This window comes from Aspergillus fischeri, genomic scaffold (assembly GCF_000149645.3).
Source record: "Aspergillus fischeri NRRL 181 1099437636245 genomic scaffold, whole genome shotgun sequence".
NCBI classification, from domain to species: Eukaryota; Fungi; Ascomycota; class Eurotiomycetes; order Eurotiales; family Aspergillaceae; genus Aspergillus; species Aspergillus fischeri.
In genome coordinates, this window is record NW_001509773.1 from 1,126,343 (window position 1) to 1,145,060 (window position 18,718).

Sequence of the window (18,718 nt, forward strand, 5' to 3'; positions counted from 1 at the left end):
AGCCCCTTGGTAATTTGGACCCTCACTCATTCACACCCAAGAGGGTATAGCTCGATGAAGTTACGATAGAAAGTGAGACGATCACATCAATGTACAGACGAATTAGAATGCAAGTCTTGGTCTAAGCAATGCCAATTATGTCTTAATGATATAGTTCTATTTCCGTTCTAATTCCCTACAATATTTAAATGACTTCCAAACTGGTTGACTAATTGTCAAACTTTTTGATCGTGAAATTAGTTTCATATCCGTAGAAGTCTAATGATCTCATACAAAGAGGAAGCTTAGATGGTCTTCTCAATCATCTCAATGCCGTATTCCTCCTTGAGAGTCTTGAGGAGAGGCTCGCAGATATCCCAGGTCATGGGGGCAAGGACACCCTGGATTGAAGCACATATTCAATCAGTCTCTGCTGGCCACTTTAACACGGGAAAGAATGTAGATGACTCACCTTCTGGCTGATGGTGCCATCGAGGACCAGCTTGACCGCAACTCCGCAGGGGACACCGACGGTCTTGGCCATGGCGGAGTAACCGTTGGGATCACCGTACTCGACAAGGGTGCTGGTTCTGGTCTCCTTGGAGCCGTCCTTGTGCTCGATACCGAACTTGTGCTGCAGCATGACCATGTCCCGCTCGCCGGGGCCGTACTGCATCTTGCGCTCGAGAGTGGCGCAGAGAGTGTCGAGGGGGTTACCGCGGGGGGTGATCTGCTCGTCGGAGAAGAGGCCGATCCAGCGAAGGCCGGAGATGAGGCGGTTGCGCGAATCGTTGTCGGTGAAGGTGGTCTTGGAGGCGATGGCCCACTCCAGGTCCTTCTCGTCCGACGAGGTGGCGCCGAGAATCTTCTGCGTGGCCTCCTTCCAGGGGATGGGGGAGTTGAGGAAGTCCTGGGCCTCGTCGCTGAGGAAACCAATGTCCACCAGCACCTTGATCATCTCGGGGAAGCCCTGGTAGCGCAGGGTACCACGGATGACGGTCTGGGCCTCGGGGATCTGGTACCGCTCGCGGTAGGGGCAGGAGTCACGGTTGGGGTAGGCAACGAAGGCGTAGCCGGGGTAGATGTAGTAGGGCTTGGCGGTAGCCATGAGGTCGGGGCCGGCAACGCTGAACTCCTTGCCGTCCTTGTAAAATTTGGCGGCGTTTCTGAGGGCAAGAAGAACACCGCGGCTGGACCATGAGAACTTGTAACCCAACGGGTTGTCGGAGCACTCGGGGGCAGGGAGACCACCACAGTAGGAGAGGAAAGAAGTGATCTTACCACCCTCGGCGTGTACCTCGGAGATGGTCTTGACAGCGTACAAGTGGTCGATACCCTAGAAGCAGAGTCAGAAGAACAAACTCAGATCCTCAGATCCCGACATGATAGCGTAATGTGGATGCTGAACATACCGGGTCCAGACCAATCTCGTTCATGACTGTGATACCGGCCTTCTTGCATTCCTCGTCCAACTCCATCATGGCAGGGGAGACGTATGAGGTGGTGACGACATGCTTCTTTGTGCGGATGGCGGACTTGATAACAAGGGCGTGGAAGGTGTAAGGAATCAGGGAAATAGCAAGGTCGACCTGCTCGAGAGCCTTGTCCAGAGCAGCGGCATCGTTTACATCGAGGGCAATAGCCTTGGTGTTGGGAAAACCTTCGCAGAGCTTCTGGGCACTCTCAAGGGTTCGGCAGGCTGCAAATCACATCAACATCTTGTCAGTCTATGTGTATCAAATTCTGTGATGCAAATGAGATGTCCGGGATACATCCATCCAGCTTCATCTGTTCAAGCCAGCTGCCACTGGTCCGGTAGGGATCATGAAAGGTATATGCAACCTCCAAGTAAGAAAGGAGGTATATCAACAGAATGTATACGTACCAACAGTGACATGCACATCACCCTTGGTGAGAACCTCAACGGTGGGCTTGGTGACTACCAGTCCATCAGCCAAAAAAGTCCAAGTGAATGCGGGGTTCCATGTCTCCGGAGCATGATCAGGAGTAAAAGAGCCATACCGAAGCCAGAGCCCAGAAGAAGGACCTTGGAACCAGCAATTTGCTTGACCATTTTGGTGATTGATAACAATTGAATGCCAGGTAGGTGAATTGAGTCCAAGACAAGGAAATCACTTGTGCTTCGGCCGTTCCTTTCCCACCACTTCCCCGCTGTCGCTCTGTGGAGTGAGTCATGTGCAGTCACGTGTGCTCCATATGGTGATAAGAGCTGCGGTATCGGAGACTTCATGTCCCCAGAATTGTATACGTCCTGCTCTTGTGATGAAGCTCACTTTGTAGAGGGAGATGTATTTATAGTGGTAATTATTTCAGGATCCGGTTAGGTGTCTTTGTCAATCTTCCATCTTGGACCGTTGGCGGAATGCCGGCAACCACGTGATCTCCGCCGGCGGGGTGTATACAGTTACCCTTTTCGGTAACCACTCGGGCACCTTTGTATGACAAAGTCGAGATAGAAAGGGAAACGGCAATATATTAAAAGGTTGTAATGCAGACCATGGTATCTATCTACCAAATGAGCACCAGTAATCAGAAACAGGAAATTATGTACCCGCGGGGCGTCCGGACCCCTCTCTCATACCCGTCTCCCTCAAGAAGTAATATGCGTTAATGAAATATTGTGGGAATCTAATTGTTCGCGAAATACCTAAGGCCCAAATATGGACCCAGGGCTTTGTTGGACACCGTTTGGTGTCTCAGATACTGCACGGCTTCCGCCTTTTTCCTGGTCGATGCCGGTGACTGAAGGTGTTTTAGATCGAGAATTTCTACTGGGCGTCATCAAGATACCTCCCGGAGAAAGAAACATCAAACCGGTCGAAGATTTTCGCTTCTTGGGCGTAATTATGTCTGGTTCGGCGTTTAAAAGGGTCTTGCCGTTAGACGAAGGACGCTTGCGCTTCGAAGGAGACTTCTCCGCATCGCCTTCGTCGTCAGGAATCGCCAGTTTATGGCGACCAAAAAAGTCTGATGGTGAAGAGAGATATGCAACATGGGCCGAGCCCTCGTCTTCCGGCATTGGAATGAACCTTTCGTTTTGGATGATAGTGCTCATCGTGCTGTCGTCAAGCAGATCCTTTTCAGCTTCTTGCATCTCCTTCTCTGACATTGCCTTTCGGCGCTTTAACATCTTATCCTCCAGTGTGTCTTTGAGGACAAGAGTCTCGACGTATACCGGCCGAGTTTGTCCAATTCGATGTGCTCGTTTGATGGCCTGGCTCTCCACATTCGGCTGCCAGATGGGGTTGACGAAGAAAACACGGGACGCATTGGCGATATGGAGCCCATGAGATGCTTGATGCAGGTCCATCAAGAATACTCGGATCTCTTCGCTCTCCCGGAAAAGATTCAAGTAACTCGTCCGGAGCTCGGGACTAAGCGTACTCGCATACATGCGGTATTCAATGCCAAGCAGATCAAGACCCTCGGCAATCCAAACGCCCGAATTCGTGCTGTCATAGAAGATAATAATCTTCTCCTCAGTGTGCAACTCCATAACCCGACTAAGGAGATACGACAGCTTAGCCGACGTCGTACCAAGCAACTTGGTTTGTGCCAGGGGAGAGTCCGGTGGCAGTGACTTCATTAGACCTTTGGAGAATGACTTCTTCGGCGCCTTCTTCGAAGTCTTTGCGAAGGTTGCAAAGCCTAACTCAGGGCCTTGCTTCTCTGCAGCCTCCGCTTGCTCACGGCGGGCTTTGATGCCCGCTCCAGCGAGGCCTTCGGCTGGGTCCACCGATTTCAGGTGTTCTTTGACAAATTGCTGTGCGCGACAAGCCTGATAAATGCCCATATGGAGGGGCTCAGCGTCTGGCTTCGAAGGGTCAAGTGCCCACAAGCCTCGAGCATGAGAAGGGAAATCGCGAACGTAGACACCTAATTCATTCAGCTGCCTAAAGGCATTCCAAGGTCCGCTGGAGAATGCCTTTTCGGCTATCTCTATCCCCTCAGTCAAGGTTGTGATATCATCCTGTCTCATATGAGCTCTCTTTTTCTCCAGGTATTCCAGAGCATTCTTCACGGTCGCCGAAAGATCCAGATTCGAGCCTGCCCACCAAAACCCAGCCTGCCGGAGATTGTTGATCAAAGTCCTCAAGTGCTTCTTGTTTTTCGTATGGAACATGTAGTCATCGCCTTCCCGTTCTGATGTTATTGCGTTGACTGCCAAAACGAAGATAAACAAGTTTAGGTTTAATTTGTCGTAAAACGTTGGCTCCAAATAAACGACCTTGTTGTAGAGTTTTGGCAGAGTGATCTCACTATGAATCACTTCCATGCGATGCCGTACGACAAGGCTCTGAAGCGTGGCGCGAAGAGACTGCACTTTTCGACGTTTCCCATCCTTCCCAACAAGTCTCATATACTTGGCCCACTCGGCATGGTCATTGGCCTGAGGGTTCGACCATGGCTTCAGATCGAAAAAGTTGACCACTATGGGTTTCAACTTCCTAAGATCCTGATCGTCTCTCGCCTCTATCTTCCGCTTTCCTTGAAGAACAGCTTCGGTCGCCTCTGATAGATCGGTGTCGCTGCTGGTATTCGTTTCGTGTGAAGCCAAGCTCACCTCCACTCCATAAAGGCCGCTGGACGGTGTTCCAGAAACAATCCAACGGCGTTCAATATGAAATTTGTCCAGAAGATATCTCGTTCTTGAAGTTTGGCTAGATCCAGCTACGTTGTGGCCTTCGTCAATGATGATACGAAGCCAATGAAGGCTAAACAATGGGGACTCCACTGTGTCGATGACGCCGCGTCTGTTGTTGACTGCTTCGCCGGCCTCCTGGTCGAAACGCCATCTTGAAAACAAGATAATGTCATACTGCAAGAGGTCATCCGAATTGGGAGTAGCATTCGACATGTTTCGTAAGACGAGAACTTTAAGCCCTTGGCTGTGCTGAGCAATTTGTTCTTCCCAGTGGTCAACCAAGTTGGGAGGTACAACAATCAATGTCCCCGAAGTAAGCCGCACAAGTTGAGGAGGTGGCCTGGGATAGGCGACGCCGGAGCGACCACTGTGCCGTGTAGGTGGTGAAGGTATCTTATAGGAACCTCTATTATCCTCGCAAGCTTTGATGCATCTTGTAAAGGTCATTCCAGAACGGCCGAGACGATCAAAGTAGCTCTTCCATGGCATTGAAGACTGGCCAGCAGCTGTCGCCGCCATCTCAACAAGGCTCGCACAGTTTTCACGTTTGACTTCTCCTTCACGGTACAGAGGCGGTATGGCAGGGACATGACAGCGTGTTGCCAGGATGACTGCCAGGCAGATCAATGTCTTACCACACCCCATAGTCTCCGCTAGGATGCCCCCACAAGCTTCTGAATACAGCTTCTTTTCTTTGTAGATGGTGCCTTCTTCTTCTTCGTCGTAGTAGTACTCGCGTCCATTGGGGCCCTTGAATAACTGCAGACGAGGGTCCAACATCTGGGCTGGCTGCGCTTCTCGTTGAACCATGAAAGCCGCTGAGCGACGCTGGTATGGGTACAAAGGTGTTTTGAGCCCTTCGACACCAGCATCGAGTACTGTGTCGCCAGCATCCTCCGCAGAAAGTAATTGTCGCATGGCGAGCCTCGCGTAAGGGTCTTTCACGGCTTCAACTTGCGGCTCGGGATCTCGCAGTGTGTTGAATATGTACCACAGTGACTCGTCCTCGGTTCCGGCATCGTTCGAATTGCCATCGGTAACTTGCTCATCCGAAAAGAAGATTCCATCCCATGCATCGACGGACCGATTGACTTTCGACATGACAACTTTAAGTGCCTCCCTCAATGTCTTGCTTGAACGGTCAATGTACTTGTGTCCAGCATCGTCGGGGAGGACATAGACACGGACATAGCACCATTGCGGATGCTTCACATATGTATATTCGCATGTTCGTACCCAATTGCTTTTCTTCAGCATTGCAATCTCCGCCCCTGGATAATCGTCGTCATCCGCCCAAGGGTCGGCATCGGCATTGTGAGATCCGTTGCGCTTTCTCAGGACGCCGACGGCAACGTACGAGTTTAAATCTGATAAGAACAAGTCCTTTTCTTGGATGAATTTTTGCGCAGGGGCTGTAATCCTATTTCCAGAGCCAGACAACAAAGATGAGGGCGAGGGTGTCGCCGCAGGCGTGATTTGCGATGCAGAGTCGCGCATGGGAGATCCGTAAGGACGCTCGCTAAGTCGCATAGTATCTGTTTCCATCATCTATGCCGTAAAGGTGTCCTATCAGCGCATGGACTAACCGGATTTCCTCTGCAAATCCATGTGGACAACCCAGCAGCAGGAGGAGTGGATTCTGATGGGAGAAACACACCTGCGACTGAATTGATGCAACACCAGGTTGCGGTCCTACACCAGCCAACGCCATACTGTAAAGACAGCAGATCTTGTCCAGCACAATATTCAATAACCCCCAATCCCCAGGCCAACCCTACAGCCCCGTCGCGAGAAATCCGCTATCAGCAGGGGCCCATAGAGCGTCACGGATCTCAGCCTTCTCAGGTCAAAGTCGGGAGTTGGGCGAGGATGGTTGCAAGGCGTCTCACAGACCTGCTGAGTTGACTCAAGTCTCAAACCAGCATCATCCTACAGATTGATGCAACCGTGCTGGATGTAGGAACCATAAGTCTTTGCCAGTCAGAAAATACTCCTTTGGCATTATTCATGGATACGCCAGCCGCGACGAGAGACTCCGCGAGCCGACAAACACCATTGGTTCATGGCTTTCACCGCCCTCGGACTTCTCTTTTAGGTTATATTAGTTTGTGTTACTAGATGCACGTGACTTGTGCAGGCTGGACGTCAGGACAGCAACAGAGAGAGGTGGCTTCAAGAACATTGTCATATTAATCGCATTCAGATTCAGCCTACTTAGAAGATTAATATATTCTTATTTTTGATAACAAGTCAGATGAGATGAAGAAGGGATAAGTGAACTTAAGATAAGTTCACCTAACGCCATAATTGCCAACACAACATGACAATATATATCAACAAAAACAACAGCCCAGATAGAACAAACGAGAGCCTCCGGAAATGGGATAATGCTTATGTTGACTAAAAGCAAAAGGCCGCCTCCGCGCAATTTGATGATCCATGCTAAATAGAAACGACAATTTGAGCAGAAAAGTCTTACTGAGTGAGGAAATCCTCAATCTCGAAACCAACACGCTTCAAAGCTTTTTCTTCCAGCTCCTTCTGGGAGCCGGCTAGTCTGCGCACCACCACAGTACGTGCATCTTGCAGGCGGACCTCGACCGGGTTGCCTCCGTAGCGACCCAACTCGTCTTTCTCGCAATCCCGGATGTAGACAGTGATGTCCGGCCCAACGCACGCTCGCCAGAGAGATGCCATCCACTGCCAGTGATCCAAGGGAGCGTACGAGTCGTTGATCGGCACAGAACACGCGAATGCATCTGCGTTAGTGAGTTGGTAGCGAGGAACGAGTGCAATGGGGACTGGTGAGAGTCCAGAGCCGGAAACTGACGAGGCTGATTCTGATCCGTTCTCGCTCGATTGAGCCGGAGAGCTTATCTTCAGATCAGCTGTCTTGGGGATGATGGTTTTGGGAGAAATCTCAGAGGCGGAGTCATCATCCTCCGGCTTTGATTCTGAGGGCTCCCGCGTGGGCTTCACGAAGCTCACAATGTCGTCCGAAATACGATGCCATACCGAAATGGTGTTGAGGTAATCGACAGTAGCATCGCCCATCTGTCCAGCTGCAGAGTAACTCTCCCGCGAGCGGACCTCGGGGCCTTCAAACACGCGGGGTTTGTATTTTCCTTCCTTCTGGAAAACAGTGATGAGATAATCGATCACTGCTTTTACTTGTGCAGGATCTTGCCCGTCAACAGCAATCACGGCTCCTCGCTGCGGGATAGAATTGTCACGGAAGGACGGAATGAGCGGAGGGGATATCTTGGCAAGGACTTTGATTTTGTTGAGGAAGGGGATCGTCATGACCGTGGCCTCAAGACTTGATCCATCGTGAGGGAACGGAGTGATAGGCGTCACGGAGCCCGGGAGCGGCACTGTGGTCTGTAGTGGTGGAAGTTTCAGACTTGGATCATGCGGTGGATGGTCTCTGCTATATCGAACCGTCCTCGAAGGATGAACCATTTGATGCAAAGTCCGAGCGTTGGGTCCATCCGTGCGGGGAGTATAAGGAGACATTGGATATGCGGACTCGGGGCTTCGGTCTCGATGGACATTTGGTTTCAACGTTACCTGGGAGTTGAACCGGCGTCGCTTCGAGTCTGGGGACCGGCAACCAGCCTCTTCATATGGTAATTGACGAGGAGGACAAGAATCGCCGTGATTGTCTACTCGGATGGGATTTGGTTGTCTGTCAGAATCTCTAGCCCGGCGTTGATAACTTCGAGCCATGACCATATCGGGATGTGGAGATGCTGCAGATGTACTGGGCGTGAAAGGGGCCTCTGGCGACACAGGTGGGGTCATCACTCGCCCACCACATCGGTTGCAGACTGCAGAGCCCGGAGGGCTGTGGCTAATGCCAGAGCCGGTTGCACGGGAATTACCATCCCGGCCATAGCGACGAGGCTGGTACCGGTATTCTGGGTACTGCTGCTGGTGACGAGCTTTTTCTTCCTGTCGATGAAGGTCAGCAAGAACGAAAGAGAATAAACAAAAAGAAGCTGCGTACCTCAGCAAGAGCCTTCCATTCATCCTTGGTTTCTTGAGGGAGTTTCCTCCATTGCTCTCCAATGATTTTGGAGATATCCGGGTTCGCAAGCCCTGGATTTTGAGCCACTACTGCGGCTTGATAATGTTGCCGATACAAGATAAAAGCTGCAGTACTTTCCGTCAGTTTGTGGTCATACTTAAGCAACAGATAAGATTTTACCGTTTCTTGGCCTGGGGATCTTGGGGTCCGGTTGGCAGAGACAGAATTGCATGACTGACTCCTTTGACGCAGTTGACTTCACAGGACTGGAAGAGGAGGATATCTCCGATTGAGAGGAGCGCTCTCGCACGGGCATGTCCTTGGTGGGCACTGGTGCCGCAAGATTGGGAGACTCGATGGGAGAATCGGAAGCGATCTTGCCTAGGGCGAGCTTCGTCCGATTCAAAGAGAGATGCACCTGAGGCAGCCCAGTTGCTGGTACGTCAGCAGTGTACCTGCACGAACCACCGTTGACAGGGTGGTCTACCAGTGAAACTTTGGTAGTTGGCTCGTCATTCATGATCTTGTGTTCAAGGAGGCTACTAGACCGTCTTGGAATAGGGACTTGAGGAGCGTCATAGAGCAAAGCAGGAGGTTTGGGAAGGACTCGATCGTAAGACATTTAAGAAAGTGGTAAGGAGCGAAACCGCCTTGTGATGGGCAGGAATAGGTCGCGGTGCTCGGTTGGGAGAATAGGACATTAGATGAATAGATGACAAGGCGCAGGAGGCGATGCTGGTAGAAAAGTCCTGGACACGATAGGACAAGGAAACAAGAAGAAAGCCTGAACGAGAGAAAGAAAGCAAGCAAGAAAGAATTAGAGATATAAGGTTAAAGAAAGACAAGAGAAGCCTCGTAATTCGCTGTCCCTAATTTTATTTGGACCTTGATGCCTGTCAGGCTGTCAGTTGTGATTTGCGTGACTCCCGATATGGTTGGTTTCTTTTCTTTGGAGTCTTTGTTCTGTCACTTTTTCTTGAACTTTTTTTTTTAATTTTTCCCCCCTTCTTTGACAATGAAATGGAGATTTCTATTAAAGAAAGCCAACCGAGAGAGAGAATACGATTTGATAGAGCCAGGATTGGCGCTTTTTCCAAATTGCTTTGTTTTAAATCTATCTTTGGGTCTATTGAGCGCGCGCCCCCTGTTGGTGATGGGGATCTACCTTGACCCTACGAACCACGTTCTTTGTCTTTGGATGAATGACACATATCCCCTCGGATTGCTCCCTCCCCCCACTGGACACACTGTCTCTAGGATCAAACGGATGGAACATGATGGTCCGGCACCATGATCCAACAGAGAGGTGGACGAGCAAGTGACAAAGGAACTGTGGTTCTGGTTTGGTCAGGTAGCCATCAGGCTGGGGCGATTGTACAGTATGTCTGGCTGGGATGCGCCCTGTATCATCACACAATAGAAGCAACCTCAGGCTGGTACCTCGAGAGCGACAGTCCAGTACTACTTGTACCTTTTCGCAGAAGACAAGACAGCCTGGATACGGAGCACCTAAAGGTAGGTAGGTTACCTAGGAACGCCTGATATGTGCTATTGGCCAGGTCAGACTCGGCCACCCTCCTCGTTCTCCTGTCGCCATGTCATACCCTAAATTCAATAGTTACTTTACTTTACGGAGTACTTTACTTCAATATTCTTTCAACTGGTCATCGTCATTAATGTTGTTTCAATGTTTGGTCTGAGCTTTTCTTTTCTTTGTCTTTGTCGACGCATGCGGCGTGCCGTAGGAGAGACTCCGAGCCAATCACCGAAGACGGCCGCACAGCCAATCATTGGTTGAAATGGGTCCAGTTGACATCCGCCTAGAGTCACGGAAGGACCCGGTCTGGCCCTTTAGCCTGCCCACTAACCCTCATCCAGCGAGCCTACTGATTCCGTAGCTAAGGCCTAGGGTACCTTTGCTTTCCTGGAGGAGTTCATTTGCTGCCCCCTTATCGCTTCCCCATGCTCCCCCCACCTAACTAACGGTAGGACAAAACCCCCCCGGCCCCTTTGTTCTCATAACTAGCACCCATACCTAAAGGTACTTACAGAAGGGGAACAAAGAAATATCGATGAAAGAAACGAACAGAAAAGAAGATGAGAGATCGATTCTCCACTCGACCCCTTAGCCCACTTACCTACGGAGTACTCCGTACTAATCAAGGGATCTCGACTAGAAGCTCAACACGCCTGTAACGATTTTTATTTTTCATAGGTCGACGGCAGGGTTCATCCAACTATCAGGAATAAAGGAGAGTACGGAGTTATGTCTCCTTGAACTATGATACAGTCATGTTGCTGGCCCCTGCCAAGTTATGATCCATGATCCACCCCACAATCAATGTTGCACATCGAACCGGGTGGAGCAGAAGTCAGCTCCTTCCGCATGAGACATACCACCTTGACCAGAGCATTCGGTCTCGACCATGATGCTTTGTCGAGAATCGGACGGACTCTGTCTTTTGGCCCCGTCAAAGAAAGAAAACCTATTCCGGACTTGGTCATCATCGGACTCCCATATAGCCGCAAGGAGTATAGCTTCTGGCGGGAGTCCGCTAATGTGAGATCGATCTCTGCCGTGCCTTGCCTTGCTTGCCGCCATGGGCCGCTGCAAGGCGTTTGTTGTATCTGGGAGTAACCAATGCCTTGGCTCCTACTACTTTGCTGGCAGTCACTACGTCAAGATGTCGAGGGTTCCATCGCGCTGCGATTCGGAGAAAACGCCATCTACCTAGCTTTACCGGAGCCACATCTGTTCTATCCCATGGAACACTTCAGTTCCCATGAGACGATGGGCCGATGGGCCAAGATGCATTTCGTTCCTGACGATAACGTCAGTATCCAGCTAGATCCACTACACGGGGCGGGCTAGGTCTGGAACTCACCAGAAAAGGTACTTGTCCGGATTTTCACATTGTTTCTCCTTGGTGACCATTACCCATTGCTGGCCACTCTGGACGCATGCGTCTTCAACGTTCACCCAGCCCGGATCCTGATTTTTCCCAAGCCCGTTGGATTCCTCCACCCCGGCAGCGAAGAGCTGCCAGTCTTTGATAAGGTCCGCCATAAATGCGTTGGTGTCGAACAGGTAGATCACGCCTTGCACCCATTGTTCTGCGGCATCACGCAGCTTGCGATTCCAATACTCCGTCAGCTTGACCGTGTCTTTGTAGCGACTGACGCGCTGTTCGGCTGCTGTCGGCTTAAATGCCGGAAGGAAAGTCACATCCGGTGTCAGTGTGAGAATGACTTTGAGGTCATTTATGACCCAGAGCTGAGAGAGCACATTGAGCTGGTCCATGATCACCTGGATACTATGATCAACCACACTAGTCGAATCTTCGTAGCTCTTTCCGATCATGTTCCATAAGTCCCAGATTCCAAACGAGACAACAACAATCGTATTATTTTGACGGGACGCGATCTCCTCGTCGGACAAGGACTGCAGGGCTGCTCTCTCCGCCGTCGTCCATTGTTTCACTTGCGCCTTGAAATCCGCCAGCGGTGTCTTGTACAGATTGAGCATGGTGCCCGAGAGCTCCTCGTTGTCCACAACGGAGCCAATGTAATTTCCTCTTAGAGATTTTGCTGTTTGCGCCATGTTTTCATGGTGACAGGAGTACTGAGTCTCATGGTTAGCACACCGCAACATAGCCTCTCCGGTTGAACTTGACCAGGATATCCCTCACCATTGAGCACAGCCATTCGGTCCATACTGACCCCTGAATCGCGCCTGCATTGTTGTCGCTCCACGAATCACCAAAGACAACCAATCTCCGATCAAAGGAGCCCGCAGCGTGGAACTCCGTAGCCGCCAAATGGGGCGGAACTACTCGGCGATAATAGTGCTGCGAGGCGAGAAACAATGCTGACACCAGAATGCTACATACAGCCAAGGCGCACAAGGCGTAGAATCGGTTGAAGAGTCTCATCTCAGTCAGCCGTCGAGGCCAAAGCCGACAACACAGCAATCGCAAGGTGCGACGGGAGGCTGTTCTCCAAGTGTTCGTCGATCGGCGGTCCTCTTTGTTCTGCCTCCTGAAAGACACCCGGGAAAATCGGGAATAAGGACGAGACGGGAGATGCTGATCCTGAGTGGCGTAATGGGAGACAGGTCCCCTATGATGGATGCGCTGTTCCCTCCGTTGACAAGCCGGCTGGCGTCAATTGACTCGGGAATACGAAGTAGATTGTAAGATACTGGGACAACGGTCCACAGGGAAAAGGGCAAGGAAGGTGAGGATAGGGACCGGTATTATTATTCTTCTTTCCGGCAGTACCGTTCCGTTCTGAGACTGAAGAGCATCACAGGAGAATTTAGCGTACAATAATTAGCAAGTTCGGAGGTGGCCAAGTGGGGGGTGGATAATGGATCAAGTGTTCCAAAATTGGCATAATCCGCAGAAATATTAGATTCCTGAAGGATTTATAAAAAAAGATAGGCGATCGCGATATACAATGGAGGAAGGAAAAGGGATAAGGGGGACGCTGTCTAGGAAACGAAATTTGATTATGACACCATCAATTTTATTTGATCACAACTGGTTTGGACGTCTAAGCAACTGTAATTTGGCTGGTTACTTGAGTTGATAAAGGCTGGTTCTAATCAACCATCCAATTCCATGACAACTACCGAAGGTGGACATCGTTGGATGATGAATAGAGTGCAGACTACGTCTCCATAAGGCTGGCCGCGCGGCAGTGGTTACAGTAGTACGTAGTAAACTGTCGCGTGCACCACCACAACCTCCTTTCTGCAGGTCCGCATGTGCAGATAGTGAAGCATTTGTCATATCTTCACACTTAAGATACCGATAATGGCAGAGATTCAAATCTCTTCAGCTTCAATTTTTATCTTCTTCTTCGAAAACAATTTCATGGATGTAAAAAAACAAGGATGATGAACGACTTGGGGTTTGCGTCCTGCGCCACCAAGTCGCTAAACGTTTACGTTTCTGGTTTTGGTTATTTCATTCTTGCGCTTCGGCTGTCTCGGCCCTTGCAGACTCCGCTGGATATACTTTTCACATCTCGCATTTGTCCGCAGGAGGCCTTATTCTTGCTAGATCGTATCCATATCACGGAGTATGGTCAGATCCATCTTGAGGTTTTGTCTGCGATATGATTCGCTAATAAGTATTGATCGAGTTGAGGAGCTGTTATGCATGCTATGTGGTCTGAGGAGTATAAACATTTCTCCAAGCATCGTGATGATTATGGGATGTGCAGGGTGTTAATGCTACTCTGGATCGGGACTATCAGTTAATGCTCTCGAGTCCTGTAGGATATGCAAAAGTCCAAAATTCTTAACCTAGGTACTATTAAGAGGCCTTAGGTACCGAAATAATGGCGTAATCTTTGTCTGATATTGCTCCATAAGAGTCCAACGCAAAAGGACAGACACAGAGATCAACATTGGTTCTTGCGTCAAGAGCAGGATTATAGAGGCGTGGGAATGTCTCCATCGCTGAACACCTAGTACAGTTCGTTTCAGCCTCTACCATCTGGGATCGGCCATACCAAGGTTCAACAGACCTTTGATATACGAGCCATTGGTTCATTCGAAATGGTTCAATTCAAAGCCCCAGGACCATGGCCGACAATGTGTCTTCCCGGAGAATGAGGCTTCATGCTCTATATCTATATTGTTGTTTCACACATATCAGTCAATAGGTGAAACTATCCAAGTTTCCGAATTAATGCCTAAGGAATCAAACACCGTTTGTCGCTAAAGCCGCGACCACAATCTGTAATTTTCTCATCACCATCTAAGAACCGAGATATGGGATAATAGGTTGGGGTGATTGGTTTACTAACGAGTCAGAGAGCCATTCAGCCTATTCTGGCAATAAGATCGAATCAATAAGATGGATCGCTTCTCCGAAGACGAAGATAGGTTAGAGATAGGAGGGGCTGACATAAGAAGCCCTACCGAGAGGCGCTGTACCCGACTCGGCTAGTACACCTTAGTCAGCCGCCCACACAGGGAAATCTCGCTACACCACAGCAAAAAATCCCACGAAGAACGAACCTCCGACGACCTGAACCTCCTCGACCTGTCGACAAACCCGCGCCTCCGTCTTGACCGCGCACACCCGTCAAGATGAAGCTCAACATCTCCTACCCGGCCAATGGGTCGCAGAAAATCATCGAGGTTGACGATGAGCGCAAGCTTCGTCCCTTCATGGAGAAGCGCATGGGAACCGAAGTTAGCACACCCCCAGACCTATTTTGCTTTACGTATCCGGCACTTCGAAACCACACAAGAGAACTTTTTTCAGCCGAAAGAGAATTGGATATCGAATGGAGAACAGAAGACTGATTCGGGCTATTTTTCTCACTAGATTCCCGGCGACTCCCTCGGTGATGAATTCAAGGGTTACATCTTCAAGATTACCGGTGGTAACGACAAGCAAGGTACGATTCGAGAATTCTGCTTGCCCGCAAACAAGCAATTGTGAAATGGCGACAGAAGGAATCAGTTTGCTGACGCTATAACTATAGGTTTCCCCATGAAGCAGGGTGGTACGTAACGACTTCAGGAATCGACATGAGAGACAAGTCAGAAAACTTACGGATATCACCAGTTCTCCTTCCCACTCGTACCAGACTCCTGCTCTCCGACGGCCACAGGTAATCACGCAACTGCCAATATGGAAATGTGTCCAGAGAATGCGTCGCTGACGAGTCAATTGCAGCTGCTACCGCCCCCGCCGCACTGGTGAGAGAAAGCGCAAGAGTGTCCGTGGTGGTATGTCTCGAACCGTCCTACAAACAGAAACACCCAGAGAGAAGGAAACGCGTAGTTGACTCTTGTCATTACAGCCATCACCAACTTCGATCTCGCCGTCCTTGCCCTGAGCATCGTCAAGCAGGGTGAGGGTGAGCTCCCCGGTCTCACCGACACCGTTGTCCCCAAGAGACTCGGTCCCAAGCGTGCCACCAAGATCCGCCGCTTCTTCGGTCTCGACAAGAAGGACGACGTCCGCAAGTTCGTCATCCGTCGTACCGTCACCCGTGAGGGCAAGCCCGACTACACCAAGGCCCCCAAGATCCAGCGTCTGGTTACTCCCCAGCGTCTCCAGCGCAAGCGTCACAGGATTGCCCTCAAGCGCCGCCGCGCTGAGGCTGCCAAGGAGGCTGCGTAAGCTCCCCCCCCTCCCTGTTTTTTTCAGCCCCAACGCTCGTTGGGAATCCGCTCTCGCTAACATTCTCCAATAGTAACGACTACGCCAAGCTCCTGGCCACCCGTGTCCACGAGGAGAAGGCCAAGCGTGACGAGCTCCGCAAGCGGAGAGCGTCTTCGATGAGAAAGTAAATGTTTTTTCTCCGGGGGTTAATGGTCGGGTTACGTCTCTATTATGGCTAGGGAAGAGGGGTTTTGAGTTCAACGCAGGGGCGACCCAAGTGAAAAAGAAGGCCCTTGGGGGAAGAGCGTCTGCGGAACCGGGCCACTTTGGTGTGCAAAACTAAAACTCAATTCTAAGAATTCAATTTCACGGAGTGAATGGGAAAAAATGTTAAAGAGTTCTTGTTCCTACTTGCTTGGGTTGCCTCTTCTCTCAACCATCGACAAAGGCCGTTCCTTTTTCCCCCTTCCTCATCACTCAGCATGGATGGTAACGGTTCCGCGGGTTGCTTAGCACTGCTTACCTGAATGAAACGAAGCTCTTTCTTTCTCTGGTTTTTCTCTCTTCTAGAATGTCTGTGTTCCCATGGCAATCTGATTTTTTCCAGCTTCATAACCCAATTCTAGTCTCGTAAGGTACCGTACCAATCATGGAAGAGGCTCGGCTTACCACGCGCTCACTATGACTATGACTTTGCATGAGTCCTAGGCTGAACATCCAAGCATTACTTGAAGCAACTCCCTCCAAATAAAGTATTGATCTGATTAGCAATTAGCTCCAAGCAACAAAACTCCATTCCTCGATTCCGCCGTGTATAAGCATCAAAGCAATGAAAAATGCACCCGGCAGCCATTCAGTACTCTATATATGTACAAAGGTATAAATTTCAGATTCAGAAGCAAAGTGCCTACTTTTCCCTCCATCCAATCTCTTGTGTCTCATGCATCATGTCCAGTATTCATGTTATAAAAAGAAAAGAAACGAGAAAAACCGAGGCTAATATGCCCTACAAAGCTCGACAAAAAACAGAGCAAGCTGATTGACAACTTCCGTAGAAGAAAACGTAAATGCAGTGGTAGAACAGAGCAATCAAGCAGTAGAAGCCACCTTCGACCCGTCATATTGAAAAAGACTGAAGTTCCTCTCCGATGACTTCCAAATTCCCCGATTCTGCCCAATTCTACGCGACAGCGTGTGAGAACAGGAAACTGACAGATTCACCATTGTGTGTGCGTCTGCAAGCCTCCGCCAACGTAGGGCTGATATCAATGGTGTCAATCTTGTCACACATCTCCTTCTTCTCCTTATGGGGCACTGTGTTGGTCACGACGAGACGGTTTAAGCAACTGTTGTTGATGTTCTCAATGGCATTGCCGGAGAGAATGCCGTGTACGACAATGGCGTTGACTTCCTTGGCACCGTGCTGCATGACAGTGTCGGCGGCCTTGACGAGAGTACCACATGTATCAGCCATGTCGTCAACGATGATCGCAATCTTGTCCTTGACGTTTCCAACGAGAACCATGCGCGAGACCTCGTTGGGACGAGGGCGTTCCTTGTGAATGAGAGCGAATTGCAGGTCAAGACGGTCCGCAATCCCCGTAGCACTATCGAAGACACAGTCAACACCTTTGCGATCGCAACGCGGGGTAGAATCATCGTGCTTACCGCTTCGCACCACCGGCATCGGGACTGACGATGACGCAGTTCTTCACATCCAAGTGTTCCCGGATCCACTTCAACATGCTAGGCTCGGCATACAAGTTATCTACAGGGACATTAAAGAAACCCTGAATCTGACTGGCGTGGAGATCCATTGTAATGACATGGTTGCAGCCAGCGGTTTGGAGCATGTTCGCCATCAATTTCGCGGTGATCGGCGCACGGCTCTTGTCTTTCTTATCTTGACGGGCGTAGGGGAAGTTGGGGATGACAGCCGTGATGCGACGGGCCGAGGCAGTCTTGCAAGCGTTGATCATGATAAGAAGCTCCATCAATCCGTCATTGATATCGTTCGGTTTCGTGGACTGCAAGATGAACACTGCAGGGAGCAAAAGGAGCAGGTTAATTCAATGTCCTGATACCATCGCCTGTACCACCGGACAACAGGAGTGGGAGACAGTACCATCCTCGTCTCGTACACTTTCACCAATTGTGACACTTGTTTCAGAATTCGAATACTGCAGGACCATGATCTTGGTCAACTCGATGCCGAGCCTGCGATGAAGAAGTGCTGTCAGTCACCGCACCGCAAGGTAAATATTGACCGTGAAAGCGCATACCGAGCAGCAACGAGGTTCGCAAGTTCAGGGTGACTGTTACCAGTCAGAAGTTTGATCGAATTTGTGGCCATGGTGTCGGAAGGCTCAATGTGACTGGAAACGGTGACGAGAAGAAAAGGCTTCAATTAGATTCGGGTTCAGCTGCGGACAGCAGCTGGGAGATAGAAGTAATAGCAATAGGAACGTATATTCAGAAGAAAAGAGGTAGAGTCATGTCACGGAACGGTCTAAATTTCGGTAAATTCAAGGATGAAGATCTAGACGAAGCCCCGCGGGCAACTTTGATCGAACTTTTTTCCCCAATCAAACCATTGCCGTCCCGTGACTTCTGCCTGCTGTCCCACCCCAACTCACCGCCTTGTCCAAGATAAACGAAGCATTGCGAGGAGAAAATCAATACCCATATTGACTGAAGTCTGGAAACAAGAGGTACGCATTGCATCCTTCGTACTATATCAGTTAGAAGCCAGATGATGTGAGAATAGAACGACATGCTCAGAAAGAAAATGCGAGAGCTACGCCATTCGCCTGATAATAGCGGTCGATAAGCGCCAGATAAGGGGAGATAAGATCATGTATATATTTTCGAAGGGGTTTGATGACAAGCACTGATCCTATCCTGAGACCAAAA

The 18,718-nt window shown here is 50.0% G+C and overlaps 6 protein-coding genes across 6 annotated transcripts; 1 reads left to right on the forward strand and 5 right to left on the reverse strand.

Annotated features, from left to right (window-relative positions):
* Positions 1–284: 284 nt before the first annotated feature.
* lys9 (saccharopine dehydrogenase (NADP+, L-glutamate-forming)) lies at positions 285–2,053 on the reverse strand (the record flags this gene model as incomplete). The annotated part of the gene is made up of 5 exons (XM_001266933.1): positions 285–380; positions 452–1,315; positions 1,392–1,678; positions 1,865–1,918; positions 2,002–2,053. 5 exons carry the CDS (start codon positions 2,051–2,053, stop codon positions 285–287), a joined length of 1,353 nt encoding a protein of 450 aa, XP_001266934.1.
* Positions 2,054–2,647: 594 nt separating this feature from the next.
* Positions 2,648–6,193, reverse strand: NFIA_105260 (DEAD/DEAH box helicase; the record flags this gene model as incomplete). Its single annotated transcript, XM_001266934.1, has 1 exon — positions 2,648–6,193. The coding sequence occupies one exon, from the start codon at positions 6,191–6,193 to the stop codon at positions 2,648–2,650; it is 3,546 nt and encodes a 1,181-aa protein (XP_001266935.1).
* A 927-nt stretch (positions 6,194–7,120) lies between these two features.
* On the reverse strand, positions 7,121–9,297 carry NFIA_105270 (putative HMG box transcriptional regulator; the record flags this gene model as incomplete). The annotated part of the gene is made up of 3 exons (XM_001266935.1): positions 7,121–8,599; positions 8,655–8,800; positions 8,856–9,297. The coding sequence occupies 3 exons, from the start codon at positions 9,295–9,297 to the stop codon at positions 7,121–7,123; spliced, it is 2,067 nt and encodes a 688-aa protein (XP_001266936.1).
* Positions 9,298–11,412: 2,115 nt separating this feature from the next.
* NFIA_105280 (uncharacterized protein) lies at positions 11,413–12,276 on the reverse strand (the record flags this gene model as incomplete). The annotated part of the gene is made up of 2 exons (XM_001266936.1): positions 11,413–11,497; positions 11,561–12,276. The coding sequence occupies 2 exons, from the start codon at positions 12,274–12,276 to the stop codon at positions 11,413–11,415; spliced, it is 801 nt and encodes a 266-aa protein (XP_001266937.1).
* A 2,502-nt stretch (positions 12,277–14,778) lies between these two features.
* On the forward strand, positions 14,779–15,993 carry NFIA_105290 (40S ribosomal protein eS6; the record flags this gene model as incomplete). The annotated part of the gene is made up of 7 exons (XM_001266937.1): positions 14,779–14,883; positions 15,020–15,092; positions 15,180–15,200; positions 15,263–15,308; positions 15,374–15,426; positions 15,501–15,819; positions 15,897–15,993. 7 exons carry the CDS (start codon positions 14,779–14,781, stop codon positions 15,991–15,993), a joined length of 714 nt encoding a protein of 237 aa, XP_001266938.1.
* A 992-nt stretch (positions 15,994–16,985) lies between these two features.
* On the reverse strand, positions 16,986–18,158 carry NFIA_105300 (ribose-phosphate diphosphokinase; the record flags this gene model as incomplete). The annotated part of the gene is made up of 4 exons (XM_001266938.1): positions 16,986–17,412; positions 17,474–17,846; positions 17,931–18,022; positions 18,088–18,158. The coding sequence occupies 4 exons, from the start codon at positions 18,156–18,158 to the stop codon at positions 16,986–16,988; spliced, it is 963 nt and encodes a 320-aa protein (XP_001266939.1).
* Positions 18,159–18,718: the final 560 nt, after the last annotated feature.